At 31.7% G+C, this 10,627-nt stretch overlaps 1 protein-coding gene across 1 annotated transcript in view; it reads right to left on the minus strand.

Annotated features, from left to right (window-relative positions):
• Nucleotides 1–10,415, minus strand: part of LOC101892562 (zinc finger protein sens) — a 31,567-nt gene extending 21,152 nt beyond the window's left edge. Inside the window, exon 1 of the mRNA XM_005183821.4 lies at nt 9,763–10,415. Within this exon, the coding sequence (XP_005183878.1) occupies nt 9,763–10,312 (550 nt within the window). The 5' untranslated portion in view covers nt 10,313–10,415. The remainder of the gene's footprint in view (nt 1–9,762) is intronic.
• Between the last annotated feature and the right edge of the window lie 212 nt (nt 10,416–10,627).

Below are 10,627 nucleotides of genomic sequence, written 5' to 3' on the forward strand. Positions count from 1 at the left end.
AGTGACTTTTTGGAGAATTCACAAATACAAGAAAGACGCACTTCTGGCTATTTCGTTAACGCTGATTTCGTTGAAGAATATAGTCAAATGTCTGTATCTCATATAGATGCGTTTCAGTTAAAAACCAATAATAAATGTTAATCTTTTGCCACTTCTGAGAGATTATAGGTCTTTGGGAAATATTGGTTCCAGATCTAGGAAGGCCATTTACGTATACGCATAATCTACTAATAAATTGGAAATGAGCAAATTAGTTTATGTTGCTATTATTCGAAAATTAGAGAACGGAGCCTGATGGTTTTCTTTTTTTATTTGCCACAATATCTTTGGAATTCTTTCGAGTATCTCGCCTATATAAACTGTATCGTTTATTATAGTGTTGTAGGGTATTCAACGGTCGGCCCCGCTCGACTGTAGCCTTTGCTTACTTGTTTTTCAAATATAATTTATATTCCGAATATTTCCGACCTCAAGATAAATTCATTAACTACCCATTCTCCAGCAATGTTGAATATCGAACTCAATGCTTATTTTCAGCATTTTTATTTTGTTATACTCTCTAAAATTTAAAAACCTTATGGTGGAGCTTTTTTAATTGGCTTAAGTCATTAGCTGGCTTAAGGAGTCTATTATGTAGATCCAACTTAAAGGGGCAGATATATAAAAGGTTTTTGTTTTGTTGGCCTAAGTCATCGGCAGTAAAAATCCTATATGTATTCTAGATAATGCTACTATCATTCATATTTAGAGGAACTTATATTGCAGCGCCAAGTAGTATAATCTGCTTCATGAAAATGGTGGGGAAATTTTTCGAAATTCAGACATGTTAAAATAACTAAGACATTCCAATAGAAAGCCCTATATTTCCTTTCAGCGAACTATCATCTCAACTGGCATGCTGACTGTTAAATATAAAATCTTTTTTACAAACATAGTACAGGGACACCGATTCCGTTTTTGGTTTGGAATCTCATCCCACCAAGCGGATGAAATGGAATCTAAGGTTCTGTTTGAGATACACCTTTAGAAAAAGTCTCGTCCTCGAGGTTAAAGTACAAAACTAAATCCGACCAATTGTATTGAGGAGCAATTTTACTTGTATCATCGAAGGTTTGCCACAATGGAAAAATAATATTAGTCTCCCAACATTTCATACGCTTCAATATACATTCCAATTTACAAAATATTTAAGTTTTTCTTTATATCCCATCTAAGACAAACTAAGCAAGCAAGTATATATAAGCATATTTATTTCAGAGGCTCATTTAGAAGAACCTTTTTTACAAAAGTGGTCAAAATTTTTAAAGGTGTAACTTTTTCTAGTCCTTTGACGCGCATTTGCCTCTAATGCCTTTTTCTATCTAATTTGTGTGTTTTCCGCTCTTTTTAAACATTTTTTGAATTTATCCACCGTGCCAAATAATTCGATTTCTACCTCATTCTTTTTTTTTTTTTTTTTTGTAATTTTTAATTATTGTTTGCCCTTAAATTGATAACCCTCAATGTGTGCCTCTGTAGGCAATACTAACAATCCCCACTTTGAATCATGAAAATTTATGACACTCCTATCATAATCATTATCCCTACCAAGAGCAATATCATTAAGCAAAGAAACCAGCAAATGTCCAGAAACAACAAATGAATATTTATTGAGTTTCGCATTTGGGAAAAAAGGTGAGTTCAATAAATTTCTGTGTATTTTTATGCACGATAGGTACGAGTGGTATCATGTGCCCAGCTTTAGTTCTCCATAATGTGAACGACGACAATGAGTCGATTATTATTATGGTATTAATTGAATTGCTTAACGAATCGATTGGTGTGATTTAAAATTATTTCGTTCGTATTTGGCTTTGGCTGGTATTTGAAATATTATTTTTTTTTTGGTTTATTTTCAACTGTGATATACAGCCCCGAATGTATGAGTGTGGCAGTACAAGATTATTGTTGACTGGCTGGTCGGTGATGGGTTGGTCATAAAACGCATAAACTAACGAATAATTTATGAGAGTACTACTAAAGATTGGAACACTGATGTGTATAAATATTTTTGGCAAATACATTGATTTACTTTAATTTACAGCCCCTGTAAAATAAACAAGTTATAGAGGATTTTGTTGATTTAAGAATATTTGTGATAAATAACTGTATTTCGTCGCAATCTCGGGAAGGTGTACCAACCTAAACTTGTTGTATTTTTAGTAAACAATTTTTTTTTTTTTTTTTTTGGAATTTCTCCTTTGGTCTGTCTCTGCGTTGTCATTCTTAATGATGGATGTAGAGTAATTATGCATTGTGTGATTTATCATTTGTAGTTGTTTATGTTTCCATTCAAAGTCATGATTTCATCATAATAAATGTTGAATAGTCTTTCGTTTGGTCAGCGTAAAAAAATATTTATGCATACATATGGGTAATTCCATATGAAACCTTCCAATTAAACTCATCAGCTTTTGTCTTTGTGTATTTGTTTGTAATGCAGAGAACGAAGGGATCTTTTTGATGATCTGCATAGAATCACATTCTGAGTTGATTTATGCATTCCAGTTTGTACATGTTTTGTTGTAAACGAAATACAGATCGCATTGGCCAAGGACGAACCTTTTTGAAATTGGAGGTAATCTGTCAAAATGTAGATATAGCTCCCATATATTTTCGCCCGGTTTATCTTATATTGTTCACCAAATGTGGAATATTAGCCCAAATAGGATAGAATTTGGCATATACGACCAATTTGAGCCCAGAAACACGTGTGTCAAATTTTATGAAAATCGGTTCAGATATAGCTATGGCTCTCATATATATATATTTTTAAGCCGATTTGTTAAATTTATCCTCCACAGCCGTAATATGCACTCCTTAACAACGACATTCGGAGAAATATATCAAATATAGCTCAGAAATGCTTTTGCCAAATTTTATCGATATCGGTTCAGATTTAGCTCCCATATATGTCTTCATCCGATTTCACATTTATTGTGCACCAAATAGTTAATATAACCCCGAATTGAAGAAAGTGTATAGAATTTGTGAAATCGCTTAAGATGTAGTTATGGGTCCCATATATATTTCCTCCGATTTTGTATTTTACTTCCTCACACCCGTAAGATACTCTACTACACAATAACGATATTTTGTGGTAACTATCAGACACAGCATAGAAATACCTCAGCTAAAATACGATTGATTCTGATGAATACAGGTTCAAAAAAAAAAAAAATGCCTCCGCAAATTTAGTAGAAATCGTTTAACATGTACAAAGTGGTGTAGGGTATCAAAGTCGGGTCCGGTCTACTTTTAGCCTTTCCTTACTGGTTTCTATTAGATTAATTCTGGAGAACATCTAAAAGCATGTTATTAAAATGCAGTAAATAATTACGGAAAAATTAATTTCATATATGACTCTAACATCCTGTATAATCAAGTCTTATATTTCCATTATGGAGGGTATAAAAAGTTCCCAACCAAATTAATATTGTTTTAAGTTGTTTTTTTTTTTTTTTTTTTTTTTTTTTTTGAGTTGTTTCCTTTTTTACATGAATTGTCCCATATCTTAATATTGTATGTGTAAGTATGTATCTCTGCTTGAAATTAATTAATTTGTATTATTGTAGCAATTTTGACTAATTTAATTTGATTTGCTAAGCGTCTGCTCTTCATTCTTGTGACACAAAGATAAAATAAGATTTTTCAACATTAGACATCTTTCAATAAAAATTACTGGACTGGCGTCGTCTCAATCTTAATGGAGTCTTGTCGCATATATTTTACAGACGTTTAACATGTCGACATTAAATGACAGATTTATACATATTTGCATAAAAAATAATAATAATTTTTGTTCGAATTTAAGGCGAACAAATTTGTGTTGTCTTCCCATTTTTTTGGAAATTTGTAAGATTTGCATATTTAGAACTTAAATTAAAATCAATTTACATATGAAACCCATATGTAAATTGTTTATGCAATGGAAAACTTTACGAAGCTATTTGTTTAGTCGATTTATAAATATAATTTGCAATAGATTGAAAGCAACTTAACTTACAAAAGGAAAAAAAACATATTTAAATAAAAATTCAATAAAAATGGGGAGAATATAGAGAGACCCTGCTCACAATAAAGTAGAAGTTATATTATATAAATGTGGGTATTATTTTGAAATGAGAAATCCAAATTATTACAAATTCAGTTGTAACAAAAATGTATATTTTCGTCCTTAACATGAAATAATCCTTACAAATTTGGGATAAATATTTTCCTTCTATATTAAATTCAATTTGATGTAAAATCTTGGTATTTCAGTCAGAGAGCACTAAGTACCAACTAGGACCTTCAAAACGCCAATAATTGGAGGACACAGTTATATGGTGGGATATGTTCTACCAATCATAATTTTAGTAATATTAAATTGCAGCCATATAAATGAAATTACGGATGCATGGGGCTAATGTCAAAATATGAACAAATATTGAACGTTTTCCATTAACCGCATTTTATTTTACTCGGGTGGGAGGGAGGTATGTGGGAAGGGAAAAAGTAATACCAACCTTGAGACAAATATTGGAGTGGCCAGTACGTTCGAACGCCTCAAAAGCCTCTTGAAATTTAAAGTAAAACGAAATCAAAGAATATTAAATTAAGTCTTCGTCAAACAATCCAAAAAATAAAATTATCCAGCCCATAAGAATTTCCATTAAAAGGAAAAATATGTTAATATTTAATTTGTTAAGTGAAAAACAAATCATCGATATTAATATTTGTTTTTGTCATAAAACTAGATTAGAAACATCGAAAATTCTCTGATAAAAAGGGATTCCAGGATACAATATGGAAGGGTTAATGCCAACACCTCACAACCCTGTTTTAGTGCTCATAAATCAATGCCATAGAAACTGTCTCACTTTTTTTCGCACCTCTCTACTACTCGAAAACGAAATATGATTTAACATTACAACCATACCAGACCAATAGGCTCTGGTGTAAGTTGCGATAAGAGGAAGATGTTTATGTACAGTAAGCCAAGTGTGAAATGCCTAAAATAAAATATTTAAAAAGGAAAGAACTCAAAATTGGGACAACTGTCGTTTTTTTTTTTTTTTTTTTTTTTTGTTTGAGTAGTAAGATTATGGCTTTATTGAGAAAATGAGCGAAATTGTTATCAATTTAATTGTATTGACAATGGGGAACTATGAAGAAAAATGTCTTTAGTAAAGGGCCTCCTAGCCATAATTGTTTTCATTGTACATTTCAAAAATAATTACATTCTACCTCAGAATGTCACCGTGTTATCTTGTCAATATTTATTGTGTTTCCACAAAGTGACACTTGCACAAAATCTGTCTTCTCAAATAAGCGTTTGTTTTCGCAGCTATCACCAAATGTATGCACACAAAAGGACTCATCAAATTTCACCAACCCACCCAATAAACTAAACTCTCTGGCAAAGAGGAAAATTATTACAAAAGTAATCACATTTCAGTGTTAAGCCAAAAAGATTTCTTCCCGCTTACAGGAGGTATTCATATGTCAGTATCAAATATCACAACAGAAGTTATACGAAAAGTAAAGAAGGAACAATGAAAGAAAGAAAAGTTTCAACACCAAAAAAAAAAAGTGTCGAAAAATAAATCCTTGTTTACATTTAGCGTGAAGCTTAATGCGGGGGCAAGAAGAAATCACATATGGAAAATTTTCTGCATACACATGTAAAAAGTATGTGTGAATCTGAAAATACTAAGACTGGACACCACACATATGTATGGTGTTTTGTTGGAGTCACTAACAGAACATCATGCTGACGCCTTGATTCAAAATAAAAAACTCTTGTGAAATGTTCAACATGAAATTGAATATTTTGCAAGCAACAAATTTCGTATCTGGTTTTTAGCACAGCTGTGATATATACACAAGATACGGTTTTTTTTATTTTCCTTGTCCTTGTTCCGGAGTTTTCATCGTGTCCGTTAAACATGATTGTCTGGACAATAAAAAAACGTACGAAATCACACACATGAATCTATCTATAAATATTTACATACATATATTTTTATATAGCAAAAGTGCAAATGTACATATGTTTGTATGTGGTTCCGAAAATATTTTTTCTTATTGCCTGTTTTGGTTTTTGTTCCAAGTTTTATGTGGAGCCAAGTTTATTCCAACACATTCACATGCATATTCCAAAGGGACGAGAATGTCGGAAAATCTTTTTTTCATATTTGTATATATATATTCACACACACAGTATGTAGACACATGCTTTATATCTACATTTATTTACATACACACATATGTATATACACATTTCGTTGGATTTTTGCAATCCCGACAAAATCCATTCGAATGTCCTTTTTATGTCCACATGGGAGATTTGTGTTCATTTTACACAAACGGAATAAATGAATAATATTTTTCCTGGCTGCTCGCAATCGTTAGCACTTTGGTTGGATTCTTTTTCGCGTTGTTCTTTTTTTTTTTTTTTGGTTATATACATCTGTATGCACATTTGTATGTATTTTAGAGGCATGTGATGGAAAATTAAAAACACAGTGGGCTTTGAAAATATTTAAAAAAATATTTTTTTAATAATGATTTTTGATTATTATGAAATTTAATTATCAATCTTATTGTTACAGGATGTATATACACACACACATTGAATTCTTATAAGTTTCCAAATATGCATAATGTCAAATAGGGGATTTTCAATAATTGTTTTGAAATCAACTTATTTCCACAGGGATAAAATCCTATCTATTTTAGTATACTTCTAAATTTTATATTTGTACAATGTACATTAAAAAGTTTCAGAATTTGCCCAAAAATGTGAATTTTAAGAGCACCGTTACCACAGTTTTCCCTGAATTTTTTAATATCAAGAAATTTTTACAATATCAATTCTGTGAAGAAAAAATCACAAGCATTATTCAAATTAATTTTGCAACATTTTTTGCCCCTGTCTCCTTTCCATCCATGGATGTATTTTTTTTTTTTCATTATCTTTCGCGGTATTTCATATACCTTTAATGTATTCGGGGTTCAAGTGAAAATATAAACGAACACAGCGGAATGTACCGCCTGGATGAGAGTACTTGACATAAAAGTGACATGAGGCGCAAGCCAGTGATATAATGTTCGCATTTCCCCCTCTGTATCTTTTTTTAATTAACTGACATTGGTTTTTCATTTGTATGAGTGTGCTCTATTTGAGTTGAGGTATTTTTATACGTGAATGCATAAATGTATCACCGGTCCAAAGACTCATCTCGCCTACCCTCCATGTTATAGATGAAAAATGTCACTTGCTTTTAGATAGCAGAGGAGTTTGGTACGAACAATTGTGCGGCCTGTTTGTGTTTAATAAATGTATGAAATTCATCATCAGGTGTTGAAATATGACGGCTGTTGCTTCCATCTACTGCTTGTCATATTTGATTATTTTGTGTTTTTCAATTTTGTTGGTTTGTTTTGTTTAGGTTATGGTTATCCCATTGTGTATTTTGGTGTCAGAGACAATATTAGCCAACAATAATGGAGACTTGTTTTATTTTAATTAATATTCTAAAAAAGTTACAATTAATGGGAATTGCGTAGTTAAAAAAAATTATGAAAAATATGTGTTGTGTTTTAGAAATCAAAATAAATAATTGGAATATTTGATTGATTTTTAATGTGGAAATGAATCCGGGTTATAGGTGGGACATTGAGGTTTATGCTTCGAAGAATTTAATTAAACAATATAATTTTTTAACAAAATGTAAAAATATTCAGCGTAAATGGAAGTGTGATTTTTTCGTCTGAGTATTTCGGAGAAAAATAAAAAATAATTAATTGTCGCACAGTGACTTAGAATCCTTGTTGGACACGTAAGATTTTACCTTGACTATCAATGTTTTTAAAATTTGATTAAAAGATTAATATTTGGTTAATTTTTATTAAAAATTCTAAATTTTTATGCTTTATAATTAGACCTACCTATTACCCAATGTTCTATTCAATAATGCTCTTTATATATACTAAGGCAACATGTTTTGTGTGTCGGAAGTACTCAAATATGAACAATAGAATTGTGAATACTTTAAAAAAATCAAAATGTGTTTTTTCATTTGAACACATATAAGTTCTTATTACTGTTTTTTTAACACAAATATGTTCTATCAAAGTAGAATATGTCAAAATTTTGATAAATTATACGTTCGACATAATTCGGTAACATTCATATAATTTCGTGTTTTCAACTTTTGTGGTGAAATATGTCCAAGGCGAACGTTTGGTATTAGGTAGGCCTGTTTAATGTGAACAAAATAAAATATTTTTGAAAAATCCATTTAAGAAATGTTAAAAGTGTGAGAACTTCTGTGTGAACTAAGTTATTAAAAAAATTAAATTTGCTAACAATAGACTATTGCTTGAAATGCGCTCTTAACTATCTACATGCGAAATAACTCAATGCGTTTTGAAAGTCGTGTTCCAACAACATTTAAATTCCGCGTTATCACAATAAAATCGCCAAGGGTGCTCATCGCATCATATCTATTTTTTCATTAAAAACTGTACAAAATATTACCAGATATTAAGTTATCTCAGCTTTGGCGATTTAGTAAAGTGATACTTATCAGCGAGGTACGTTTAAAACATGTTCTGTTAAAGTTGAATATGTCCAGAAATGAACCATTTATTCCCACTATTATCCGACGCGTTTCGTTGACGATGAAGCAGCGTATATAGAACAGCGATGTTTGAATCTCAAACCTAACTAATTCTGACCCTATATATGTATTTCTACACAGTTTTATATAAGGTCCTTAATGGATGTTTCTTATGCAATTATGCACCAAAATCTCTTTGATTCTCAACCTTATCGTCGATATAATTATGTTCAACACATTGAAATAAAATCCTAAGGCAGTCTAGTCATGTCCGTTGAACTTATTGGGATAAAGTTTCGAAACGTTGACCACATGTGTCTTCTGATATGAAATTAGGCCTGAATATATATTTAATATGTTTCAAAAATCTTTCTTATTATTCAACGTCTTGGCACAACCCTTATACAGCGGGTTTTGATTCCACTTTCCTATGGATATTGATGTAACTTGGATTAGCAAAGAATTTCCGTATGGGACTATGGTTTGATGTATGCCCGAGCATTTCGATATTTTGAACATTTCGCGACATTTTCCACGAACTAAAATATCGCATTTTATGTCCATCGGTATTTTTCTACTTCAGTCCGGCCAAATCACCGACATTCTAGTCAGCAAAAACGTGTTTGGAACAAAGTATTAATGTATGCATCACAGGAATTTTTAGTATGAATATACGGGATAGATGCTAACACCTTTTTTTCAATTTATCAACCTTACATTTCCTTCGTTCTCCAAATTGTACTTTCAACTCAATATAGTTAACAATTTGATTTTAAAAAGTTAATAAATGAATTAAAACACTTATATTCAAAATAATCAACATTTTTATCTGGTTATTTTATATACCACAGACAAATTGTTCTAATATTTCTTCCTTAAATTGAAAATCACAACAACTGTAGCAATACTTTTTAGAATATTTCCAATATTTTTTTTCCAATACCACTTAATCATATTTCAGAAGAATGCAACAATCCAATAGGATGTTATTTTCACTCCAAGGCTTTTAATTTTATTACAATTAAATTTTAATTTTGTATTAAATTTCTTCAATTAAACGCGACATCCGCATACTAACACACACACACAAAGCTAATTCCAGTTTTGAACTTACCGTCGGTAGTTTTCTTTTTTGGCAGCACCGCTTTAAATGCGGACACAGGTTGATAATCCTGTGCGGTTTGTTGCTGTGCGTGGGCACTTGTTTGATGGCTGTGAGCTTCCGCCGCTAATGTTGGACTTTGTTGCGCCTGGTGCGGCTGCTGTTGATGATGCATCTGATGGTGTACTCGATGCTGTAGTAGCTGTGTTGGTGAAGGTATTGTCGCCGCCATTGTAGTTAAAACGCTAATATCACGAATTTGTAACGATGAAGGTTGTGTTACCGCCGCCGCCGCTGATGCACTACTAACAAAGGGTCCAGGGAAATCTGATGCGATGGCAGGTTTGAAATTACCCAGACTATAGTCGAGCGGTAGATGCGAGGTGGCTGCAGCCGTTGTGGGTGCACTATTTGTATAGGAGGAAGCTGTCGATGCAATGGAAGTGGTGTTTGAGGAAGAGACGTTCGAGGAAACTGTTGTATTTGGTTGCGTGGAAGTGTGAGTATTACTGTTCGCTGTTGCTTGAGAGTTTGAAGTTAAAACTATGGGTTTAATATCCATGTTGTCTTTTGTACGGCGTAAAGGGTTATAAATAATTTTTTACGGGAATGTGGATTAATTGTTTTATATTATTAATATTTTTTTTGTAAACAGTCTTTATTTTTTTTAACTTAATTTATATAGGTTTACGACAACATCACTTTTTGTTTGTTTTTATTTTTTTTTTGCACTTGTGTTTCTTCGCCAGATTTATCACTCGCGTCGGAACTTTGAAAATTATAATTCAGATATATATATTTTTTTGTTTTTGTGTGAATGCCAACTTGACTCTTTAAGAGTAGGAGAGCTTTTCCAGTTTTGGTTATTGTTGCTTTG

This window comes from Musca domestica, unplaced genomic scaffold (assembly GCF_030504385.1).
Source record: "Musca domestica strain aabys unplaced genomic scaffold, Musca_domestica.polishedcontigs.V.1.1 5, whole genome shotgun sequence".
In the NCBI taxonomy this organism is placed as follows: Eukaryota; Metazoa; Arthropoda; class Insecta; order Diptera; family Muscidae; genus Musca; species Musca domestica.